Raw genomic sequence first — 27,602 nt, 5'->3', positions numbered from 1 at the left:
TTCGTCCTTCCTTTCACTCCGCGTATTGTTCCCGCATTTCGTCCCCGCGTTAGAACGCATCGTAGCAATGGATACGACCTATCATTGAGCAGAGATGGTTGTGAAACTCGCAAAATGAAGCTTTCATCGAAATCTATAACTACCTCTTCCGTATCAAGTTACCGGGAAAGTACAAACAGTTAGAATTTTTGTATTCGAAAAAAAAAATCAATATTAATATTAAGAGACAAGACTTTATTTACAAAATGTGTACCGATTACATAATCGATCGATAAACGTGCAGTTAAAATTTCTATAGTCAGTACATATATAAACCAACAGCCTTACTTTATATCACAAAAATTAGTTTTAATTTCATTGACAAATATTTAATTCTTCACAAGCATTTAGTGTCTTGTACATATATCTATGTTTTATATTAGACAAAATAGAGGAAAATAAAAAGATCTAAATAAAAGATCTACATAATTCCCGAGCTTGAGTTCCATAAAAGGAATTCAATTTATATCGATTAATCGATTGTATTCATCGCTCTTCTGCGAAAGGTAACATTAAGATGTTAATTTGCGGAAAGCGTGCAAAGAGAAAACAATATACATATTTTGTATACAAATTAGCTGCGAGATCTATTCAAATTTAGACTTGAACTTTTTCTTTAAAAAAAAAATTAATAAGATGCACATCGAATGCCGCATGACCAACAAAGTCTATTCAAAATAACGAGAAAAATGTGTTTTCAAACACTTTTAGCTAAATCAAATAAATTAACATTTTTGTGTTGATATAATGCCTAAAAAATATGATGCCAAAATTAAATTTTTATACATAATAATATCGAAATCATCCATAATAAATTTATTTTATGTGTGATTTTGATACGTATGATATATTTATATTTTTAAGTTGATGCATTCCGATAAACATTATACTTACACACTTATCGAATTGTAGCTAATATTTATAGGAATCCTTCCGTGTTAGGCTGAAACATGCACACGCATTAGCATTATCAGCATATAATTTTAGAACAGATAATCCTTTAGTCACGCGACAAGCAACATGCATCGGCAGCCGGTTTGTTCACCTTACACTAAACTCTTGCGATCAGTAGTGCTTCCTTGAAAAAAAAAAATACAAATAGACAAAATGAAGTCGTTAGAGAGGAGAGATGGATACACTATCAATCGCAGAGCTGACAGAAGATGAACGAGTCGGCCTTAAATTATTGATAATTATCGATCCAGGAGACCGAGAATCTCTAATTTTATAGATCCCGCAGAAAAAAAATTTCTACGCACATTTATTCTTGTTTTCTCAATATACGTCTTAAGATTCTTCCTTAAAACTTATTCGTTACTACCATCCTGTGCTGCATATTTTTAAACAATCGGTCATTATTGGAAATACCAAAATTTTTGACAAAAAGTAATTATATATATATATATATGTCGATGTTTCGTACATAAAATAATTATTCTCAATCCAAATCATTATTCAATGTTTTGACAAAATTATTTCACGTTTGAAACTTATTTAAAGTAAATCTTCTTTTCTGTTAAAATTTTTTCAACTTTTTAATTATCCAAGAAATATTATGCTGTCATTCGTTTCTCGTGCGATGCTTCAAGATGCTGACGTCGTCTTTTTCTTCCTATGTTCGCAGCCCACAGTTTCTCGTTTTACTCGTAGATTGCACGGTTTCTTTTGCGGAGAACAATAATGTACGCCAGTGGGACAGGAATATTTCTTCTTCAACAGACACGGTTGTGTCGAAGGTCGCTTATTTATCGCTTTCGTCTCGTAACACGGACACGAGCCAGGATGTACTTTGGGTGGTGGTGGACAGGGACAAAGTACGATAGGTGTGTTCGGTGGCTTCGGCAATGGAAGCGGAGTACAAATTTGTTTCTTTTTGCCGTTAGTCAATTTAGTTTTCATATCAGATGTGTCATCTTTATGGAAGTGTTCCACAGGTGGACACGGCTTAGGCTTCGCAAATTTCGGCGGGGCGCACGTTACCTTTGCGTACTCCATCTTCGGCGGTGAGACAGTTCGAGGCAGTTCGCACTTGCTTATTGGCAGGCAAGTCTTTCTACACTCGGCATCCACGATCTTTTTCTCTATCTTCGGTTTTTGTTTCGTCTTCTTGTTTCGCTGCGACTTATCGCACTTAACCTTTTCTCGGTGAAAAACGTCGCTCTTTTCCTTGCAAGATTTACCACACTCATCAGTCTTCTTTATCTCGGTCGGTTTGCAGATTTTATCCATCTTCTTGCAAGCGGAAGGCTTCTTAGAATCTGATTTACCAAATGGAAACAAAGAGCTGTGAAATCCTCGCCGGTGAAGAAAGCCACGCCTATGCGGAAAAATCGGATAACTGAGACCGCGATGGGCGGACGTCTTATACGTTTTATTCGTTTGTAGTTTTGGAAGCTTCTTGGATACTTGCAAAATGTTTTTGGATACATTTCGTGAGCACTGTGAAAGTGAATGTGCACCAGTTGAACGAGACATAGAACATAATAAAAAATATTGCTTGCAAAGTTCTGGGGATAGGAGTTTCCATCTTAATAGATTTTTTAGACATGTTAAATGTTTAGAAGACGGTGCTGATGATTTTGAGCTTTCCAGACATTCCAGATATTGTAAATTCGTCTCACGACAGTTTTTTAAAAACAGCGACTTCTTTACAAATTTCGAATATAAAGTGGAAAAACGTAACAAATTGACTAATTTAAGATAACAGAGTAGCGATGACAAAGTATGATGACAAGATAGAAAATACTTCTCAATAAATCCATAAAATTTTAACAATGGTAGACAAGGGATTGTCGAATAGCAGGCTGACATTGTCAACGCTTCATTTGGAGGCAGCAATTTACATTTCGTCAAGAACGAACGTTTCAAAAAATGTTTTCTTGATTGTTCGTGAATACGATCAAATGCTTTATGTCTTAAAAAGATATTTCCAAGCTTGAAGGAACTAAAATCTCTCGTGCAAATCAATCTTGAATCGAGCATATTCATCGAATAGACTTTATAGTTCCATCGATTAAATCTGAATTCTTCTGTTCCAAAGATAGGCCTCGGTAGACTTTTTAGGAAAACTTCCGTTTGTACGAACTTTAGCTTCTGGATAGCCTGCAGGATTCAGAAAAAGAGATGAAGATAAAGAAATATATACATATCTATATTTTTCTAGAAATAACAACAGCTCTCTGTTTCCATCAGACAACGATATTTATGATAGCCGCTGATGCCTCCACATACCTTCTGTCTCTTACTGACTCGATTCAGCATTTCTCTTTCTTGCATGGTTTCTTGGGTGGGCATTGGGTAACGCAGAATGGCTTTTTTTTGGGTTTTGGCTTGGAGGGATAACCCGGTGGTTCGGCGGGCTGACAGGGGCCCTTCGGTGGATCGCACGGATTCTTTTTTGATTGACCAGGCGAATCTTCGCCACAGTCTGGTTCACCTAGCCGCAATACTCTGCCACTAACTGCCTGCTGGTTTTTACGTATTAATTCGTGGAGGATTTTGCTGCACTTCCTCAATAATCTCGCGGTAATCCCGACCAGCGCTCTTGGCCCACCTCCCTCCTTTAGAGAGTTTAACAAGACAAAAGCAAAGCTCTTGTATTCTTTTATGGGTAAAGAATGAAAATAATGATTTAATGCGAATTTAAAGTTCACGAATATAATAGAAAAGCTGTAATCTAGCGTAATGCTTACATGCTTACAAAGAGATCCCCTGGCTTACACAAAAAATCAAAGGATCAATTCATTGATTCGTTGGTTTTGTTTTCATTGATTCGTTGTTCTGGTTTTCATTGGTGAGCTTTTTTTCCTTTTTCCCATCCGTCGCAGCCTCGATTTTCTGTGCTTCATGTTTAGATCGGAAAATTCGACGCTTGAACTCCGTTACTTTCTCGATCAGAGTTTGCAATTTTTCAACAGCGTCCTTGTTGGAAACTTTCTCTGACATCAGCATTATTCGATCAGGCGCTGTCAGTTCTTCAATACTTGAAAAATGTACGCGTGTGATAAACCTCGTTAATGGATCTCCATTGACGTATTTGTTATTTTCAAACAACAGCATCGTCGGCTCGAAATTGTCGTATTCATCGTCGATAATCGGCGGTTCTTTACTAGGCTTTTTTTTACCTATTTGATAGTCATCTATACCAATCTCTTCTTCATATTCTTCACCTTGAGGGAAATAATCGTCGTTGGCATCGTACGTCAACGTTGATTCCTTTGATTCATCTGATTCTTTAAACTCACAATCGCTACAATAGCGAAGATCAGTGACAAAATGCAAAAAAGAAGAATTGGAGCAATCCTTGCGATTGATTTTCGAATTGGAATCTTTAATTCCCGTAAACTGTTGATACGAATTGATGATCGATAGAAAATCTCTGTCGGGTTGGATCTGATTGGACTCGATCAATTTTCCGTTTTCCGCTATTTTTACTGCAGATGTCATCGATGAACTTGAACTATCTCTTCTCTGCAGAGAGATGACGATCAAAGCGATCAGAAATAGAATTTATAATAATTCATTATTTTTGAATAAGATATCCTTTTTCATCTATATGTGTTGTAAGATTTTGAATAGTTTAAAGTAGACAATTCAAGAAAAAGAGGCAGAAGGGAGGTGGAGCCACAGCGATCACTTTTTCAAAACATTCTTGCGTGTTTTTAACTTATGTTTGGATACTAATTTTTTAAATTTAATTCCGTTCAATTTTATTTAAAAAACTTGTAAATAAAATGTACTCAAATACGAAAGATATCGTTACAATTTCATAAATTTTTATCAAATGAAAAAAAAAAAATTAAATTCCCCTTTACAAAAATATAATAATAAATATTCCAAAAACTTACTTCGTCTATTATTCCAGATTTTCGAACCTTGACAGTCAAATTTTCTGGTTGTGGCTGAAATATAAAATTATATCATATAATTGTTTCGTTAGGGTATTTTCATGATTTCTACAATTAAAAGAGTATAACTAAAAAATGTTAATGCTGTGTAAAAAATATAATATTTATTATTATTCACAGATATTTATATATGACAGAACGTATTATATACTTATATAAATACTTCACAGATGTGAGATATAAAAACAATGTCTTTTTAAGAGTAATTTAGTACATCGATATAAACTAGATTTCTTTCCGAAATTTATTTTAAAATTAACATAGATTTTTTCTAATTAATACTTGCTGAAAAATTGTTCAATTCTGCTATAATTTCTATACATACAAAACGCATAAATGAAATAATTTCAAGAGCCTTTTCGTTTTGTGTCATCAGAACATTCTGGAAGCTTTTTAACAGTTGGACACGGTTTCTTCTCACATGGATCAACTTTTTTAATCTCCGAACAATCAGGCTTTTTTATTTCTTCTTTCTTTTTTATTTCTTTTTTCTTCTCAGGTTCTTCTTTCGTCTTAATATCTTTTTTCTTTTCTAACCTACATGGACTTGTATCATGCAGTTCATAACCGTCTTTCTTCTTGATGTCTCTTTTCTTCTCTAACCTACATGGACTTGCATCATGCAGTTCATAACAAGTTTGTTCTTGCTTCAAGGAATGTGATTTACTGCAAGGATCTGCTTCTGTTCTAGAAGTATCATCCTTTTCCTTTTTACACGGGGCTTTTTGGACCTCCACCTTTCGTTCGCGAGGTTGTTCACGGCAAAGATCTTTTTCTGTTCTAGGAATATCATCCTTTTTCGGTTTACATGGATCTTCTTGAATCTCCACCTTTCGTTCGCGAGGTTTACGGCAATCGCGAGTATATTTTTTATCGCAAGAACTCTTTCTTCTTTTGCAAGAAACTACATTTTGTCTCTTGCCTGCCCATTTTATTCTCCCAGAGCAATCAGTTTTCTTTTTCTCGCATATCTTTTCTCTCTTCTGATATTTATCTTCCATCTTTCCACACGACTTTTCTCTTCTCTTACAAATATCATTCTTCGCTCTATTCTTCTTAAGAGTTCTTTTCCGCTGCATACAATATTCCTGTATCTTCCTCCGAATGCCGGCCTTCGGTTTATCAACTTCGAAATCCTTCGACGCAAAGAGAATGTTGTTGGAAATTATATCGGAAAATGGAATCACTTGATTCACTACAAAAATATTTTCCAAACAATACGAGTCCGATGCGGTTGTCGAATGGAATCGGATTTTGGCGTGCAGGTTTAGGAGTATGGATTTGATTTTGGAGCATGTTCGTTGAATCCAATTTTCCTGTTCAACGACATTTAACGTATCGTCCGTCATTGTTTCGCTATCGCAATTGACTGAAATTACTTCGCCATTATTTTCACGCTTGTAATTTATGAAATTTAACGAAGACAAAGGAAATTTAATGCGACCGTAAATCTCATGTAATAATCTCAATTTATTATTCAATAGCACTTCTGTGTGTGGTATCGACCAATCGGTCGATTTCTCTGCTCCTTTACAGCGTACTTCTATATTTGGAAGTATACTAACATTTCTAAATTTCTTCATCAATCTTGCTGGCTTTTTACCACGATTGAACAAAGACGTCGGCAACAATTGATGATCATTTTCTTTCGCAACGAGTGCACTGCAGGATAAATGTCTGATTTTTCTTGTTTTTTCAATCGATCGATGCTTCTTTGCGAATTTCGCTTCTGGGATGAAATTCAGGTCATACTCCTGAAACGATGGATATGTCAAGTCGGAGAACCACTTGCAAATCGGGATGGTGGCGTAATCTCTTTGCCAGGTTTTCATGTTGCTGGAACCCGTCTCACTCAGGACTCTAGCATAAAGACGCATCCTGCTGCACGCGTTGCCCGCCTGAGGACAGACGGAGACACGATTTCAAGATCGGTTCTCTTGTAGGCCTTTTCTTTGTTAAAGATTTACATTTAGCCGCTGGTCTTCAGCATCGATTAACTTTATTCGTAGATTAGCTAATTTTATATCCCAATCTATATCTCGTTACTTTTTGTAAAATCTGAGAGCGTCATTTCGTTTGATACATCTTCAGTGCATGCGTCTTCAGACGTTTATTACCATTTTTTGGAACTTTACAATTATTTTAATATTTGCACTATGCATCATGTTGTTTATTTTATTTATGTGATGATTTGAACAATTTTAAATGCCCAAGAAAATCTTGCTAAATAAAGCATCTTACAAAAATGACAAATATGTATAAAACTATAATTTCTTCGCAATAGTGCACTATACCATCAAAAAAAAGTGAAAGTTGATACTGACTGTACATCACATACTTAAACGCGAAAATATGCGGATTTTACGGTTCTTATTGTTCTATACTAGTAAAGTGGTAATACAGTTTAAGATTTATGTTACAATATATAGTTAATAAAATATATATATAGTTATTAAAATATATATAGTTATAAAAATAGATATATCTCTGAAATTGAGATATTAGGTATATCGAATACGGAAATCAATATTTTTGATATCTACAGATAAATAGATAGAAAGAAAGAGAGGAGAGAGAGAGAGAGATTTTATAAAATTTAGTCATTTTAATTTCTTTTAAAAATCTAGCTTCGCGATCGTTATAGGCTTTTTATTTCTATTTCTTAATTTTTTACTCGTATATACAATAAAACATAATTTTACTTTGTATAATAATATTTCACACAATTAAGTGTTCAATATATTACAATTATTTATATATTACGATTATTTTTACCTCTGCTTATCACAATTAAAGTTAATTAATATTTATATAAGAATAGCTCGTTAAGTACAGCTTTACATTAATTATATTCCTTAAAGTAAATAATTCTATCAAGTAAAATTTTTTTGGATATGTCGTAAATTTGAAATATAAATATTATAGATTAATTTTTCTCTTATATTTGTTTTTCTCTTACCTTTGGCATTAATTCTTCAATAGGTATTAATGGACTGTTAAATGCTGGAACTTTTTCAGCTATTGGTAAACGGTAAAGAGCTTCCACAAGTTTCTCTGTTTGATTCTACATAAAAACCGATTATTTTACAATATAATTTTTTTTACATTTAATGTCCAATATTCAATCTTTTACATTTAAATATGCAACAGTTTTACTTAATATTTAAACTTAATTATCTTATTTTAAACAAAAGATAGCATTAATTCTAAATAATAACAATTCTAAATAAAAAATAATTCTAAAACAGGGAGACAAATTCATTAGTTCTATATTTAAAAAATATAGTTTATGGTTTAATATTAGCAAAACAAAATGTTTACACGTAATTAATAAAAACGTTAATATATTAAATATAATTAATAAATTTGAATACGCTGTAACATATATATATATATATATATATATATATATATATATATACACACACAAATGAATATGCGTTCAATAATAAAGTTTATTCTTTATCTTTCCATTATTTCCTTGATGGTTATTATTGTCTGTTTGTCTCGTGCTGTTAATTACTGCATTTGAATGATTGTTTTCCTCCAAACAGGATTTTTTTTCATTGTTAGCATTTCCGATGGCTATTTAATTGATGTTCATTTTTTTACTAACACACACACACACACACACACACACACACACATTTAAAATATTTTTCTTTGATAAAAATTGTTAATTACAATGATAATTTGTTTAATTTACATATATTAAATCTTTTTATATGAAATATGAACAGTGGATCCACTTACAATAGGTTTGAATGGTTTTTCATCATAGAAATTGTAAATCGGCAAAGGGCTATTGACAGCTGCCACATCGTATAACGCAATGGCATTCAGTTTCACGTTATTTCTTAATAATTGAGATAAAATTTGACTGATTTCTCCAACGCCACCACTTAGAGCAATCTAAATTGGCATTTTTAATTATATCGACGTATTAATAAAAAATATAAAGAAATATATAATATATATGATAATGAACCGGGTAGAAATGTATAAAATAAAAATTTCTCAATGTCAGAACTTAATTAAATCGTAAATACCTTGAAATTCTTTTCAGCAGCATGGATTTGGTATGATCCAACGGACTTCACAATTGATTTTGCGGCTCGGGAAAACATGGTTAAGTATACTAAAATAACTTAAAAATTTTTTAACGTCTTCATCGGACGTCCGACATGTTCAAAATGATTGGGCAATGAGCACACGGCGTTTGTTACAAATAAACATCGATCCTTTCAATTTCAACTGTTCGAATATGTAAAGCAAAAATTAAGTATTGTATAATTTTACATTCGATGCTTTATTATACAAATATATCGTATATAAATGTTATTAGAAAATGCTTACATTAAATAAATTAATAAATAATTTTACATTTTAAATAAAATTAAAATACTTTAAAAAATAAGTACTTTAAAATATTATAATTTTAAAACGTTTTATAAAATGCTTTATGTGTTTGAATACTATTAAATTAATTCACAACAAAATCTTTATTATAAAAATTCAAGCAAATGTACGTTAAATTTATTGAATTTATATAAAACTGAATTAAATAACTGAATTTTAATTAAAATGCATTTTAAAATAATAATTTTTTAATATACGTATCTACATTTTTGTATGTAATGTGTAATTAATATGAATTCATATTTTACACTGCTGCAGTCATCTAGTATTGCAGCAAGAAAACAGAAACTCGATAAAACTGTTATTGGCCATAATTCATAAGACTGTTAAATATGATCATTCCTATTATCAACTGCTACTCTACTAGTCCTCTGAAATACCGACATAGGATATCGATCACTTATCCTTAAATGATATCACAATAACGTTGAGTTGTTTCATCTCTATAATAACTATAGTCTAAAATGCAATTTACTATTTTATCATTCTCAGTAGAAAATATAATATTATTAAAAAATATTAAGACATTCTTTAGATATACATATAAATTCTTTCAAATAAATAAACATATTCACATTTTGATTAAGAACAATACTTTTATACAACATTATAAAGGGAAAATAAAAAAAAATATAAAATATATAAAATAATTTTAAATATATTAATTAGGTTATTAATAAAAATTTGTACATGAAGAAATTTAAGTATAATGAAGGACATGAAGGAATGTAAATATAAAAATAAATAAATGAATAGCTTCCTTTAATTTTAACTATTTAATTTATGTACTCTTCATACAATACATGTAGTATTCCATAAAACAGAAAGAACAAATTTTACAGAAATATATAAATAAATAGCCTTTTTTAATTTAAAAATTATTTAATTTACTTACATTTTATGGCAACATTCCATAAAATAGGTAAACAGAATATTTAACAATTAAGACATATTTAATTTTATTCCGATACGCATATACATTTTATTAGTAACTATATTAGTATCTGTAAATAATATGTATTAAATGTACAAAGCAATATTCAATCCTGTACACACATAATTGTTAAATTAAAAGGCATGATAATATATCGCACCATCATATGTATTTTTTTCTTGATTAGTAACCTTCGTCTGAGCACGTGATATTGTAGGCAGGATATTTTTTCTTCAATAACTCGACCGACACTTGATGATCAGCTTTGCCAAAACCCTGTGAACCGAATTAGTCAAAATTAACTGTCTGTTACATCCTCTAAAAATAAACGTATAATACGATAACGTCGTGTCATTCATGACCTTTACGTCACAAAGTTGAAGCCATTTTATCACGTTAAATTAACATATTCACTAACATAATAAATTAGTTGGTAGCAATTGTTACGAGAATAGACTTCGCCGTCATTCAATTTTACATGAACACATGATTTTACATGAAGTGTATATACTTGACATCGTCAGAGCCATCGCGTTGACTGCAGCAATGCGCAAAAGGAGAAGGAAATAAAAAGTAATAAAGTGAAAATTAAGCTTCCGGATATCTTTTAAAATTGTGATGATAAACTGAATATACTGTAATTTAAAGAAAGCTGAATGTAAGCGCTGGAAAAAGACTTTCAGAAGAAAAGTTCTGAGATTGAAAGAAAAATATTATAAATACACCAAATACCGCATATTAATAAATTAATAGATTTCGTTATATTAATTATAAGTTGTATACTTGTGTTTACAATAATGTACTTATATAGAATTATAATTCAGTATCAATAATATTGAATTAATCCTCTATGCGGTTACAAGAAATTTCGCATTTCCCGTCCGCAACCTAGATTTTTAAGCTTCAATTTTTTTACCTATCAGAATTCACAATCAAAATACTGACTATACCTTCAAAGTTCAACTTGGCCAACAAAAGATTACCTATTATTAACGTTACGTATTCTTTTTTCTCTTTCTAATTGATCATGCATAGCAAGAATCATAATTGCATAAAATTTTATAGTTTTTAATCTTACAGTAAAATCACAGTTGTTATAAATATAAATAAAATAACTTGATACTTTTTAATTTTTTCATACATAATATCGTTACTCTGCGCAAATTTAACGGTATTAAGCCACGATCTCATAGGATAAGGAATAATCTGCAAGAAGACAGAAGTGGATAAAATACGTCCCTGTTGCTTGTAATTGTGCGATACGAAAACAGAGCACATCAAGGACGATGTTGAAATTATTCTCCCCCGGGCGTTGTCGGATTTAAAGAGGGCGATCCTCTTTAAATCTACTAATATCACTTCATTTCTATCTGGGGGCTCTTTAGTTTTTTAATATATACCCTCGAATCTTTTTTCTAAATCTCACGTTTAAAAAAATATTTTCTTGTCAATTTTCCGCGAATCTCGTAATATGAATTATCCATTTTCCAGGATGGATTGCGAAATTCAATTTAAATTCTTGATTAAATAATTCTGAACGCTTCAGCTGCTTTAAGATATATCAGCTTGTTCATTCCTTATATTTAATATCTATATAGCACTTCGATATTTCCTTTGGAATAGAATGAATATGCAGCATTATGTTGAGGCGTTCATATCATATGGTATTTTACGAAACGCGCGCAACTTCGCAATATCTATCGTACTTTCTCTTATACAACTTAAATTTATTTACTAAAGATAACGATAACCTGATAGCGTCCTTACTTTCGTCCTTACAAATTGCAACTTGCAGCCAAATTGAAGTTATACAACTCTTTATGTAATAAACTCAACGCAGTATTCAAATTTACATCGAGAAAGGTTACTAGTAGTAATCCTGATGTGACGTCAAGGCAAAATTTCAAAGAAATTTTGTCAAAAAATGACAGACTTAAAGCAATGGATTTTAATTAAAATTAACTATCTATTTTTTTGTCGAATAAATCAAGTAAATATTCAAATATAAGATGTCTATACGTGATGATAATTGTCGATGTAATAATATGACATTATAAAATTTATGTACGGAAAAGAAAAGAAAATTAAAAAAGATAAAATACTGTTTTAAATAAGAGCGTAAAAGAAGTTTCGTAATAAAAAAACATAATGCTTGATCTAGTACATTACGCGATAAAATACTAGCACGCTATAAAATTAAATGATGTCGTGTGAAAGTAAAAACTTATGACACCGCCTGAGTTTTTGCAATACACTCGTAATAATTGTCTTGTACTATTTATGCGAGATACCTACGATCGTAAATGCCATAGCTCGATAAAATCCAACGGCGTTATGGAAGTCGACGGACAAGTTTACGTAAATGCAATTGCAATTTTACGCTTCGAGGTCGATCGATCAGCTTCAAGGTTTATAATATCTGGAAACGTTTCGTGGCGAAATAGCGGGATTTTTGTATTTTTTACTGTTGAATACAAAAGTCTATCTTAATATCGATTTACTGATTACATTACTCAGTAAAAAAATCAACTTTTTTTTCTCTCTCTCTAAAATGCCATAACTTATATTTTAAAGATTTTTTCACGCTAAACATATAATAATGTATAAAATAGATAAAAAATTACTTCAATTTAATATTACGCCCCAATTTTTTAAATCCTGATGTATTACGACGGCATCGTGTTTGGTGTGAAAAACTTTAAAGTATATTTTATATATATATATATATATACATATATATATACTTAAAAAAATGATAAAAATTATTTTTGGCTTATTTCATTAATATATTCAATATTTCCTTAATATATTCAAAATGTCGATGTGTTACACAAATTCTATCAATCATGTTCAACGAGAAAAAAATGTTATGGAATATGTATTATGACACATTTCGCAAAAAATTGGGGTGTTAAACAGTGTTATTGAAAAAGACACTTTTTTAGAATTGTGCTCAGTTTAAATTTAAAGAAGAATCGATATTACGTTTCAAATTCTTTTCCTATTGTTTCAACTATTGCGTTTACGGTAACATAATAAGAGATATTGGGAATGTATAAGGACTATACTTCACAGAAAGAAATTTCTCCTTTACACGTACAATTCAACACTGATAAAATGCATGTAACTTCCTATTCGATTATATTGCGTCAGAGGCACCAATTCTGTCGGTCGAACGAATTTAATCCGCTAAAGTTCAACATACGATGCTGAACGTGGGTGTGAAGCTCGTAATAAGCAACAGAATGGGGTGAAAATGTTTATGCGCCTTTAATCATATAGGTATTCCTCTGTCCGCATTTAAAGCCACCACCTGATATTAGGAATATATCACGATTCACTCCAGACATTCATATCGATCAATTGTCAATCTTACTTTGATAAGTACGAACATAATTTCGATTAACAAAGGATCTCCGCATTGGAAAATGTATAAAATATATACTATTGTACATGCAGCGTACAATATTCCGTAGTGAATAATAAGAATTAAATAGAAAATACAAAATAAACAAAATGACAATTGAAAATTCGAACAGCTGTTATTTTGTAATAAACAGACAAAAATGGACGAAATGCTATACTTATTATAACAGAAATCCGTTATTTTTATTAAAGTAAAAACATACATACGGTAAAAATAAACTATTTTTATGTCGGTTAAATAAAGGACATATGAAATTGCTCAAATAATAAATATACCGATAAATTTCAGACTAAATTCCAGGACTTACTTGCGAATATCCATAAACTTTGATGGTTTTTTCGTCGGGGTCGTGCTCAATTCTACCACCACCTACACAATTCGCTTGTAGACCAGCATGTTTCTTGATTTGTTCGTCTACTTCGTCAAATATATCAGCTAAAACAGAAATAAAATAACGTGCATGATAATGGAATCCAATATAATTTTAAGGCTCCGAACCCATTAGTTGGATGTAATTACAAAATGAAGTGCTTAAGTAACTTATAGCATTAACATGTAGGATTGGATTAATTTGTGACATTAATATTCTAGCTCAAGTTTGCGATTCCGTTTCCAGCGACCTAATAAATTAAATCGGCGGGTATGTTAAGTGAGCACCCCAACTATAGGGGTGCTATACTCAGGAGTTCTGATTAGAGTTCCCACTTCCTTTTGACGAGACGAAGAGTTCCCTATAGTTAATAACAAGAGTTCCGTTCAATAAACATTTTTTTTACATTTTTTAAAAATGGGGTGCTAACTTTTTATCGAATTTCGAGGTGGAATAGTTCTGAGCGGCTTAATAGCTTCAATTTGCGATTGCCTAGAGTTCCTGATAAATAAAAAAAATTTTCGAATAATAAAAAAAAACTTAAAAATTTTTGAAAAATTAATTTTTAGATACAATAGTTCTGATGATAATTCCTGTTTCTTTTTGACGATACGAAGAGTTATCTATGATTTTTAATGACAATTGCGCTTAATAATAATTTTTTAATAATTTTTTAAAAATGGGGTGCTAACTTTTTAACGAAATTCAAGGTCGCATAGTTCTGATCAGCTTAACAGAACTATTTTGTGAATACCTAGAGTTCTTGATACATAAAAAACATTTTTTAAATATAATAAAGTTTAAAAAAAATAGTGAAAATCTATGAAAATTTTTTTGAGAGTACCGAGTAGTTCTGAGTAGCGTTTCTTGTAGTTCTCGACTTGTTATTAACTATAGGGAACTCTTCGTCTCGTCAAAAGGAAGTGGGAACTCTAATCAGAACTCCTGAGTACTATAGTTGGGGTGCTAACTTAACATACTCTAAATCGGCGCATAATTTTTAGAACTAAAATAGCGCATGAATATTACTAATAAGATGCCTTTTCTTATTTGATTTGTACCAAACTATTTGTTCTCTTGTAGTTAACACGTTTATTGTATTATCAAATTTTTTTTAAGTACTTGTAAAAAATAAAGTTACATAATATAAAATTTTGACTTACACATGAATAGCTAGACAACAACATACAGTTAAAAAAAATGTAATTTAATACAGTACACTATGAATATAGACTTATTTAATCATATTACATAATATTTTAGTATCATATGCTTACAATAATAAAAATTTTAGTATGAGAGTAAGACATAATATAAAAGTTAGACATGCACGACACGAAAGGTTTATTATCCTTTAAAAAAAATTTTTTTAAATATTTAATATAATTATATATTTTTTCAAACAGTTTCTTGCATAGCTCAATAGAAAGATATATTTAAACGATGAACTTTTCTACTTCAAATATAAACAGCAAAGTTATTAAAGGGAAGATTTGACGAACACAGAATGGATTACGCTGAAAATAAATAGAATCACGATCGTCCTATATCCTACATCAATAAGTTATTATTGCTCCCATTTCAAAGAATAGCTAAGACGACAGCTGTAATTTCCTCTTTTTCCATCACTTTCCTCTCCCCTCTCTCTCTCAAAAGTTACAAAAATTTATATCGAAGTACCAATCGCGTATAAATACTACAATACTTGGAAACGAACGCTAATTGCGATTTCTACCCTAAGAAAAAGAAGGAAAAAAATGCAACTTCTGTCCCGTTTGGATGGTCCTCATACGATCGATATCATCACAAATTGCACGTTTCTCGGTAAATGACACAGAAGCGCTTCTCATCTGAAACGCGGTACGAATCCATGACAAAAATCCACACACGACTATAGGGTAAGTATCGGTCAATCAAGCACCATTGTGTGTCACCAATGTCCGCCCGTGTCCACCCGATACGAAAAAGTTAAAAGGAAGGATTTAGTATCGATTTGTGGAAAAATCGAGAAAAACACATGTATATCTGTGCATACATGACGCATGCCACGTATAAGAAACATTCTTTGAAACGCGCGCTGTTGTATTATATATGTGCTATAACGCGTTAAAGTATATTTCACGTGCGCGAGATCAAACAGACGGTAAAGGCAGGATTTTTCCCGATAAAAAAAAAAGCCGAATCAGAGCATCACGCAAAACATATAAAAAAAACTTGTCGTTCTACGACAGTCGCGCAGCACAAGGATTTCTATTAAATTTATTGACACACGCTACCTCACGCGTATTTCAAAACCTTCGTAGGTGTCCTGCTTCGAAAACACATAATTTCTATTATTTTTCAATTTTATATTAAATATCATATAATATAAAAATAATAATTTATATATATATATATATATTTATAACATATACTAAATATACATAAAAATTACATTTTATATATATATTTAATATTTAGATTTCTCTCTCTTATTATTTCTAAATGTCACTTTTTACCTCGATCAAAGCAAACAAATAAGAAAGAAGAAATATTCTAATGGAATAAAGTAAATATAAAAAGTTATGACATTGTAATCTCGTTAAATTCTTAGATTCAGAATACATGTCTGTTTCAAAAATTTAATCATACATATTGCAGAAGACACATAAATAATAAAACCGAGAATTATTTTTCATTTTCCATAAGAAATGATGAAAATGTGCAGATCCTAAGAATTTTAAATTCGAAAAATTGAAAATTTTTTAGAAGTGCCTTCCAAACTTCATTTTTTCAAAGTTATAAAGAAATTCGGTCTAAATCGAGCATTAATAAAATGTTTTCATAAAATAAATTTCAAGTTTACAATGTTAGTACAGCATAAAATAAAAATATATAAAGAATATAACGAGATCACACAATATGCATAACTTTTTATATTTATTTTGTTCCATTAGAATATTTCTCCTCTCTTATTTGTTTGTTATGATATAAATGGAGAATCTTCGTATTTCCTCGTTACTCGAATGAGCACGTTTCGCAACAAGTAACGCACTTACTGATTGGATCACGTTGTTGCCTCAGGAGTCAAACAGTATTACGGATAAGACATTCTATACAAAACCTATAAAAAGATCTCCCGTTTCCACGAAAAAAAAATTCTTAATTTTCAACTTACAAAATCTATTATAAGTAAAAATTATATGATTTTTACTTTCGCGCGACCCTCTTCTTCTACAAACATAATTGACAAAGTAAAGTTTCAATAAGCGCACAATTCTTTGATTGTTTGGTAACATTTGTAATAAGAAAAATTATACTTAAAAAAATTATTTTATAATTATCTCAATTATAATTTCAAATATAATTTTTCTAATTATTACATAATTAATTAATTATTAAATAACTACACCAATTATGTTCTTAAAAATATTTCGATCATGTTTGTTTCCTAAATTAATTATTGAGATCTATATTCGTTAAACCGGAGTTTAATGCAGGATAATATTGAAATTGTAAATATTTCTAATGGATATCCAATAATAAATAAAAACTACATAATAAAATGTAAATAAAAAGGACGACAATTTTTTCTTTTATTTATTTATTACTCACATCAGCTGCGATAGATAAAAATTAAATGAAAACATTACAAATGAAAATAACATAAACCTTTGTTAATTATTTAGAGAACCGTCGCGAATTATTAACGGTTCCCGACAATGTGATCTTTGCGAAACCGAAGGCGAAAATCGTGTTTTTACTAAACGAAAAAAAAAGAGAGATAAAAAAATCGTCAGAACAAGGAAGATCAGAACAGACAGTTTCATCCCTATCCCAATGTTCATGAGCCTTTAACTTCCACAAAAGCGCACATATCTTACCGTTCTGGTTCTGTGTTGCCCATTAAGAATCCTCCCCTTTCAGAAAACGAGAATCAAGGACAAAAAATAAAGGAAATAGCGTACGCAAGGGAATTTACTCAAAGAGACATAAAGACGAGAGATAATAGGAAAAATGATCGGAAACCCCAACGTACGGAAATCAGCACAAATAGAGAAATATCTATAAACATAAATAATATAAAAAAATGATACATCATTTTACGACAAACGGATCATCAAATTGATTACTGAGGAAAATACATCGATTGTTACGCACTATAAAACTCCCAAAACGTGTTAATATTAGATCTGAATTATTATCTATTATAGAGAAACATTAGTTACCTCTATAAATATTACGAAAATAGCGTGTCATAAATTAATAAGTAATACAAATCGACAGAGACACTTAATAATAAGCAGAATAATCTTAACTAATATTTCAAAAAACGAAGCATAAGAATTACAACTTACTTTGCATACATGTATTCGTAATAAACATTTTAATAATGAAATAGCGATCTAAAAGTTTAATAAATTAATTTAGAATGTATGTTTTTTATATAAAATACTTTTTACTCACATTACACTATAAATAATTAAACAAATACTCAATATATTTATTCATAAAAAATTTGCAGACTATTTACAAATTTTGTTTCATAATCTAAGAGATTCAAAAAAGTATTATCCTTATCAATTTATCCAAATCTGTTTTATATACATATAAAAAGAAACTTATAAATTATGAATTCGTTCAACTTTTACTTCAAGATCTGCATACCACATTTGAAATAATTCTTGTAAAAATTCTGCAAAGCATTTTAGTATCAATGAATTATTTTAAAACCAATTAATTTATATTATATAACTTTAATAAATACAACTTAAAATTAATTAATCAGATTTTATCGATACCTTCTTATCGCTATTTGATGTCTACTTTCGTCTATCAACTGCTAGCAAGGTTGAGAAGTTCGACAAGTTTATACAAGACCTATCAGGAGAGATGCAACTGTATAGATCGACAAAACCAACCTTACCTGCGGTATACGACGTCTAATAAATTTCTTGTTGAACTGTCATTTTTACGATGACAGGATAACAAGAAATAAACAGAAACGAACTTTAAATATATTCTAAACGTCTTTTATACCCGATGTTTTTATCAACAATTTTTCAGTAAACAATGATGAATAGTTTTGAGTAAATAGTTTTATATTATAAAGAAATTTTAATTATGCGTAAAAATAAAGATACTAAAATTAAGAAAAAAAAATTGAGATTTAGTTTTAGTATAATTTTTTTCTTAAATTTTTTTTTATAATATATGCAAAATTTAGTGTATATATAAAAAAGTTCTATTTTAGATATACGATTTTTTAATTTCTATGTTGTTTTTGCATCTTTCATCTATGGTCTAATTCCGTTCCTTGTGGTTTTATGCTCAAATTTACGTATCAATAACGATGAAACGTTAGAAATTAATAGAAATCGTTGACAAAGTATACCCCTAGTGTCAGTAGGCACTAAAAGCACGATCTGGTAACGCACTAAGTGCGAAACACGGTACAACGCAGAGTAAATACAGTATAGATGTGGTTAATACATATAACATATAAGAGAGAGAGAGAGAGAGAGAGAGAGAGAGAGAGAGGGAGAGAGAGAAATGTAGAAGAGAAATGTCTAGACTTCCAGCCAGCTCGGCATAGAGCTAATCAGCTTGCAGTGAGTTTCTGTCAATGGAAAGTTCTGGAATCATAGAGCGAGTTTACAACAATTATGGCCGTAGAGCAACGCGTGGAGCGATTGGCAGAAATACCTCCAGCACATCGTGCATAAAATATGCCAGTTTGAATATTTAAAAGTACTTTTTTCCGAAAGGTACGGTAGCATGGCATAAAAAAGCAACCGAATCGGAAACCTCAAATTAGTTACCCCTCCCCTCTCTCTCTCCTCTCTCCTTTGAAACGTGATTTAAACCTCTATAACACATAGCGCGCTTCAGACGTAAACGAAAATTATAACTGACATAATGGCAGCTACACAAGCTAATATTGAGATGCGCTTATTAACACTCGCCATAATACAACTTATTGTTTAGCGGTTAATTATATAAGCGGTTATTGAAATTATTTCACATTTACATTATCGTCATATTCGTAAATAACTTCAATAAATTGAATAGTTCGTTGACGATTAAAAAATATCTCACAATCACTGCAAAGCTTCAGGCGAGAACAATGAAAAAAATAAATCGATGATATATCAAACAAAATATTTTTTCTATAATATTTAAATTCTTAATATTAAATTTATATAGAACACACATTTTTTAATTAAAATACTAAATCGGATTATATATTACACATTAACTTATTCTGAACATTTTTTAAAAACAAAAAACAATTTATAAAGTATAAAAAACAGCGATGCCATTCAAACTCACTAAAATATAAGTGAGATATTAAAAAGACGACTATCGATGACAGAAATGATTTACAGGAATCGGACGAGGTAGTTTCATTCTTCTGGTTTTAATGCCTCCTCTTTGCAGATTTATAACACCGATTTGCGCTCGTTATTACATGAGAGGTCCAAAACACGCGACTTCGTACTATATATAATCGTAGCAGCTTGTATAAAAACCAACGAGAGGATACACGCAATTAATGCAGCGTCAACGTCACGTAGAAAGTTTATTATTAGCAGAAGTTACCCAACGATAATTTACAATTAAATTGAAAAATCAAGGACTCTTTATATAACAATAATTAACAAAAATAAAAAAGGGCGAAGAGTCAAATTAAAAATAAAATAAAGATACTGTTAACTTATTTAATACCAAAGCATATAATTAGATGATATAAATAAAATTCTAATTACAATTAAACCACTTAAAAATAATGCTTAAAAATAATGTTCGATATTATTTTTATTTAGATCACAATTCATGTGTGATAATTATGAAAAAAAAAACTGCGAATTATACAAATTAAAATTCGAACGAATTTAAAACAAAAACGGTTACAAATAAAAATTTAGATTTTGGATTTTAAATCCTTTCGGAAATTATATCGTAGAACTGCAGATTGTTGATTGCTAATAGCTAACGAGACTGAAAGCTAGGATGCCAGGAAAGCTCAGAGAGAGAGAGATAAGTTTACCTACATGTGAGTTTACATTCGAAATTACGTATTTGGATTGTAAAAAAAATAAGAATTTTCTCGTACCATACTTAACTCGATAAAAACTGTATAAGATAAAATCACTTAAACTTTATGAACGTTTTTCTAATATTCAATTAACCTATATTTATCTCAAAAGAATTAACTTCCGTAAAGAAAAACGTTTCGTTAAAATAACGTCGATTATTTAAGGTAACGACCATCCGCCGCCCACTCTATATAAACTGAACAAATGGCTTTGTGCCATATCTATTCTAACCGCCGATGAGAAATTAAGACATATCATCGACGATGATGCATACTCTCTCCACAAAATATGAATCGCGATCGTAAATCATATTTAATGGAACGCCAAATAACAACACACAAGTAATCAGTGCTTCCCATTACGCCAAGGATAAAATAAAATATCAATTAATTTAGAAAGTACATGAAATAAAAACGATACGTGAAGTTCGTGCAATAAAATTATATTTTTCTTTAATATTTATAACCCGCAAAATATTTCTAGTTCTAATTATAATTTATTGTCGCATACTGCTGTAATTAATTGTTCTCTAAAGAGACTCTCTAAAATTGATAAAATAAACTATCTATACAAATATTAGAAATATATATCTCATGCAATATTTCCATATTTATTATTATTTAGAAATAAATAGACATTTAATTATATCATTGCGAATCGTATTTACTTTCAAATACTTAATACATTTTAGATTAAATAAATTCTGTTTCCAATGTTTTCATGACCGTAGAATAAAAAGTTTAATAAGTATATATACAATGTACTAACTTTATTAAATTATCTCTGTCAATATAAACTATAAAGTAACGTTTTCCTTTTCTTAGTCATTATTCCAGTTATTGTGAGAATTATGTGAAATAGAAACACTATATTACTCATCTGTGAAAATTTCTTGTAAAGTTTTTTTAGATAATGGAAAAAATTAAGATTAACGGATATTCATTATTTAAAAGAATTTTTATGATATCAAAATTTTTTAAGTAAAATTTGGAATGAGATAAAAGAAATATTTTATCAATCAATACTATTATGATTCCTATTTTCAGGCACATTTAAACGTTCAAACAAAAAATTATATACAATAAATAAGAATTCCGCAACTACATCCTGCAATTGGCTCTTTTTATTTTAATTGATTTACTTCAAGAGAGCCTACTCTCAATTTATATATTATTTATTGTATATATCTAAGAATGCTCATTTGTTAGTTCTTGCAAAGACGTGAGAATACAAGAAACGGATGATGAAAATTACAAGAACAGTACGTTATGTCTCACAAACGGAAAAATTAATTAGCTGCAGCTCAAAATTCTATTACGCAGTGCAGCTAATAATAACCACGGGTTTTTCCCATTTACATCTACTAGAGAATGGTGTTAAATATATCATAAAGAATTTAATAAACTTTCATTTATTTCGCGACGCGTAGTATTTGACATTTATCTGCAATGCAAATACTCACAAAGTAATTATCGTAACTGTCAGGGCTTAAAATAGGGACATAACGATAAAATATTCCGGAAAGTATAATACAATCTTTTTAAGTACAATAACAATTTTATAGAACAATGAAAGATTTATAAAAGAGCCTATCCCGCGTTTTTTTACTTATAATGTCCTCTCTCTCTTTCCCTCTCTCTCTCTCTCATCTTCGTCTTAAAATATATTCGTCTTAAAATTCATCTCTGTTGTAAGACATCATTATATTATAATATTCTATTTTAAGATCCTTGTATATTCATTAACTGATCTTCAAGCAAAAACAATTCAAAAATATTATTTACTGCATTTTACAAATTATATAAAAAATTCTTTTTAATTAGATGTTGTGAGTTTCTTTATCATGTATAGAGTAATGTATATAATTGCTATTTATTAAATAGTTTATAAAACAATGAGATTATATAATAATGAAAGAATTAACAAATTATTAAGAGCACACATATAATATACAAGATGTCTCACAACTACCGTACAATACTTTTACAATGTATTCTAGAGGTAGATAAAAATTCTAATATAAAAATATCCTGTATGAAATAACTTTTAAAATTATAAGCTAATTTTATATGCTTATAAGTCAGAAACTATTTTACTTTTATTAGTTTCTATTACCATTTCTGAATTCTTTAAAACATTCTAAGACAAAAATCCTAACATAAAAATGTCAAGGCTATATATAAGTTTTAAATATTACAAATTATCTTTGATCAATCATAATTCAAAAACTATTATATGTGCGGCTTCAGCATTTTTTCGTATTAGGATTTTTACTCTACTTCTAAAGTATTTATGAAAGTATTGTACGATACAGACTATAACAACATATAATCTAGAATAAAGGGTAATATAAGCGATTACAAAATGGAAAAATGAATAATAAAATTATAAAAAATTGATGATAGATTTAATCACACATCTATCGAAAATCAATCCAAATAGTATCAGATCAAGAATAAACACAAGATTATACAAGTGAAAATAATTATATTTTATAACGAAATCAAATAAAAAGAAAAAATTTATACGTCATACATATAAATTATACATGTACTTTTCCATCAATTTCATATTGAAAAATTTTAAAGCTATTTGAAGTATGAAATATCATTCGTTTCATTTATTTTTGATTATTTTTATTAAGTAGCATATAAAAAATATCACATATAAATTTTAAAAGAGATTAAAATATATATAATATAAATTTATAAATTATTTAAATTGTAAAAACTTATAGATTTTATTATAATTTATCGAAGAATTAAAAATATATATATTATATAGAAATTTATTTTGAGAGAGAGAGAGAGAGAGAGAGAGAGAGAGAGAGAGATTCTAAGTAAAAATTTAATTACTATCTTCAACATTTATATAATTTAGTTACATAATTCAGGATTACAAATTAATTATTCACTCAATACGGCAAATCAAAGATCAGATTTAATTTTTTATTGAATTGAATATGAAAAGATGCCAAAAACACGATTTGCAATTAGTTGAAAATTTCCCGATCATAGAATTCGATGTTATTCATTCAACTTCATAACATCAAACCATGAAAATTGGAAGAGAAATATCACGAAATTAACTTTATTGTAATCGCAGTAATAAAAAATGTAGCTCGTTTCTTGGTAGATATCGATTTCAATTTTCTAATGCACTGTAAAAAACACCGAAGAAGGAATCTCAACGAAGGCAAATGTGCGATACTAATCAGCAAGTACGCGAAAGAACCATCGAGAAAAAGTTTCTAGCTTTCGTTAAGCTCTTTCCGAGAATGATGAATGTTCAGTCGAAGTTTTATTAAATTTTATCATCCATAATAATTGTCGTTTAATAAAAAAAAAGCATTAATTATCGAATATTTACTTAAGATGTATATACACAATTAAAGGGTAATTTTTAACTATTAATAACCTAATTTTAAGTTAAAAATAACATTTTTGTTATTATTAATTTCCATGTACGATATGTCAAAATATAAATTAATTTATTTTTTATTCATTTTAACGTAAAAAAATATATTAACGTATGTACTTAATAATAAAATCAATTTTAATCAAATTTATATTTTCTTCTTTCAATACATTTTCTTAAAGTTATATTGCTTAACTCCATTGTTTCAGTTGAATTATTGACATATTAAGTAGAAAATGACGATTTGTAGAAATCTAATTAAAATGGATATAATTTGACATTATGAGTTTAACAGTATATCAAATATATAATTTTGTTCAAAAAGAAGTGCGCGCAATTCTAATATTCGTTTAGAAACTTCTTTAACCTTGTCAATATTTATAAAAAATATCTTCAATTTTAAATATCTTCTAATTAAAAGAAACAGCTCGAAGAGCTCACGTCTTCGAACTGAATATAGCTAAAAAAGAAGATCCCTAGGGCGCTCATTAGTCTACAATAGAATGAAAATGTGCTGAACCCTTTCGATTCAGCAAGTTTCGAGGTTTCCAATTCATAGAGACGCCCGCAGTGAAACGTTTGCCTCGAAGGGGAGCTACAAAACGAATTCGAAGTTGCGGGAAGATAGTGTGAACTAGAACCATGAAACTCGACCGAAAATTGACGTTCTATCGATAGTCGTCACCTTTGTCTTTCCGCAAGTTCACACGATCGTTAAACACACCCACTTTCCAAACATTCGACTATAGTATCATCTTAGATAACCTCGACAAACACGAAGATTCCAATCGCAAATTCCCAAAGCCACAATATTCATGCTCAGGTCATGATATTTTCAACAAACTTTACGTGCATAAACAGCGACGTAATGAAATTACAAGGAAGATATTACATACAAGCGCACTCTGTGTATGTTGACACTAACAGCTATAATACGACGTAAAGAGGCGTTGAAGTTTCACAGGACCGTCTAGCGAGTTGCTAGAAACTTTCACTAAATTGGCTTATGTAGCTACTTTAAAGCTGCATCCCAAATCAAGATGAAATAAAAACCTGTTTAAAGGAAGAGTTTCACGGTAGAAATTTCGTAAAGCAAGTAGCAAACATCATAAGATTTTTGTCATTTAACAGTAATTACAGAAAATTGAGATTTTGTGTGTGTGTGTGAGTATTAAGAAAATATTGAATTCTTCATATGTATAATATAATGTCGATTTATATTATAATTAAATACTATCGCAATTTTAATATTCATCGAGAATTCGTACTATCTTTTGCTTCTGGATGATAGATAAATTGCAAAATAATTTTTCATGTTCAATTTTTCCGAAATATTTCATTTAATTGTGTAATTTTCAACATCTGATTGATAAGCAAACTATGCCTTGCTTTGAAGCTGACATTACACCTTGTACCACAATAATCGATTAATAGTGCGACATATGCTCGAAACGCCGATACCAGTGTCTATCCTCGTTCATATCAATGTCACAATTCTGAGACCGACGTTGCGTATACATTATGTGGTCGCGTACATGGCGTGTCAAATTTGAATCATCAATTTAGGGAGAAGTGATTGAATTTTAATTTTTATGCTAATTCTTAAAATCAATAATTCCAATATTTTATTCACATAACATTTATTTATATTCATGAATCTTTATTACCATAAGGTGGAAGCACAAGAATAGAAGCTTTTAAGCATTTTATGCATACACGTGAATCATATCCGAGTCAAATTCTTCTTCTTTATCGATACGATGTCCGAGCGTCTATATTACGCCAATTTTATACCTTATTTATTCTGATTTACAGTGAACGTATATACAATAAACCTACGACTTTTTTCATCGATGACCTTTGACCATGCATATCGCATGTGGAGTTTCGTTCTTTTATTTTCCGTATTCAATATAGCTACATAGCATAGCGTGAAAAAGAGTAGCTGGAATAATGTTGTTATGCTAGCTACACGCAACAAAGAATAAAACCAATTTTTGCAAACTCAGAAACAACATCGTTATATTTCTATTATAAACATTATTGTTTTCAATTTTATTGAATTGCTTCATGATTTTGAGTTATCGTTTTAATAAGTTTAATTAGCGGTAGAAAATTTTAAATATTAATGTCACTAATCAAAAACACGTAAAACATATTTAACAATTTTTTCCTGTTTATACTTAAATACTAAAAATTTTTGATAATTTTAATAAATATTAATGAACAGTGATAAATGTATTATTTAATATACAGAGTTTATTAAACAGAAAGTTCTTTCAAATCATCTTTTAAAAATTCGAAGTTTATTTTGTAAAAAAATATTGATAGAATTTGAAAGATTACAAAATAGCAAAATTTATTTTTAAAAAATTTTTGCAAAATATGTACTATATAATCTGATAATGAGTATAATACATAGCAAAGTCATGTTGTTTAATTCATTAAATCATTTTAATTAAAATAAAAAAAATTTATTTAATAAAAAAAATTCAAAATTTTAATATATTTTTAAAGATAAATTATTACTTATTAAATAATCATGATTCCTACTGAAAAATAAATGTAATTGATATCGGTAAATTAATCAAAGGTATGTAAAGGTACATAAGTAGAAAAGATATCAATTCCAAATGGAAATTAAAAAATTTTAACTAAAAAAATATGTGGATCATATAGATAATATCAATGATATATTCCTTCTTAATATTCGTCAATTTATTGAAGGCTTAAAAACTGTGAAGAGTACTTAATACTTTTCTAGATTAATAAATATCTAGGAATAATTCCGCTTCACTGATACAGAAAAGAGTTTGAAAAACCGAAAATCCGATTTGCTACTAACACGTGATACTCCCCAACTGTAACAGTGATATTATTGTTCAGCACGCGATCCGCCATACATGACCTCGAACTTTACACGTGTCTGTAACTTCAGAAACCAAAAATCTCAGAATTTACCGTTAAAGCTCTCTCTCTCTCTCTCTCTCTCTCTCTCTCTCTCTCTCTC

The 27,602-nt window shown here is 29.6% G+C and overlaps 1 protein-coding gene across 1 annotated transcript in view; it reads right to left on the bottom strand.

Annotated features, from left to right (window-relative positions):
• Window positions 1–3,064: 3,064 nt before the first annotated feature.
• LOC108777717 (uncharacterized) overlaps window positions 3,065–27,602 on the bottom strand; it is an 83,965-nt gene continuing 59,427 nt past the window's right edge. Inside the window, 14 exon segments of the mRNA XM_018544671.1 lie at window positions 3,065–3,141; window positions 3,271–3,600; window positions 3,836–4,509; window positions 4,887–4,942; window positions 5,338–6,844; window positions 7,906–8,012; window positions 8,415–8,510; window positions 8,513–8,531; window positions 8,700–8,858; window positions 8,996–9,084; window positions 9,746–9,817; window positions 10,337–10,357; window positions 10,491–10,575; window positions 14,034–14,161. Of these exon segments, the coding sequence (XP_018400173.1) occupies window positions 3,294–3,600; window positions 3,836–4,509; window positions 4,887–4,942; window positions 5,338–6,844; window positions 7,906–8,012; window positions 8,415–8,510; window positions 8,513–8,531; window positions 8,700–8,858; window positions 8,996–9,084; window positions 9,746–9,817; window positions 10,337–10,357; window positions 10,491–10,575; window positions 14,034–14,161 (3,320 nt within the window). The 3' untranslated portion in view covers window positions 3,065–3,141; window positions 3,271–3,293.

Source organism: Cyphomyrmex costatus, unplaced genomic scaffold (genome assembly GCF_001594065.2).
Source record: "Cyphomyrmex costatus isolate MS0001 unplaced genomic scaffold, Ccosl1.0 scaffold457, whole genome shotgun sequence".
NCBI lineage: Eukaryota > Metazoa > Arthropoda > Insecta > Hymenoptera > Formicidae > Cyphomyrmex > Cyphomyrmex costatus.
This window is presented reverse-complemented; position numbering and strand designations above follow the sequence as displayed.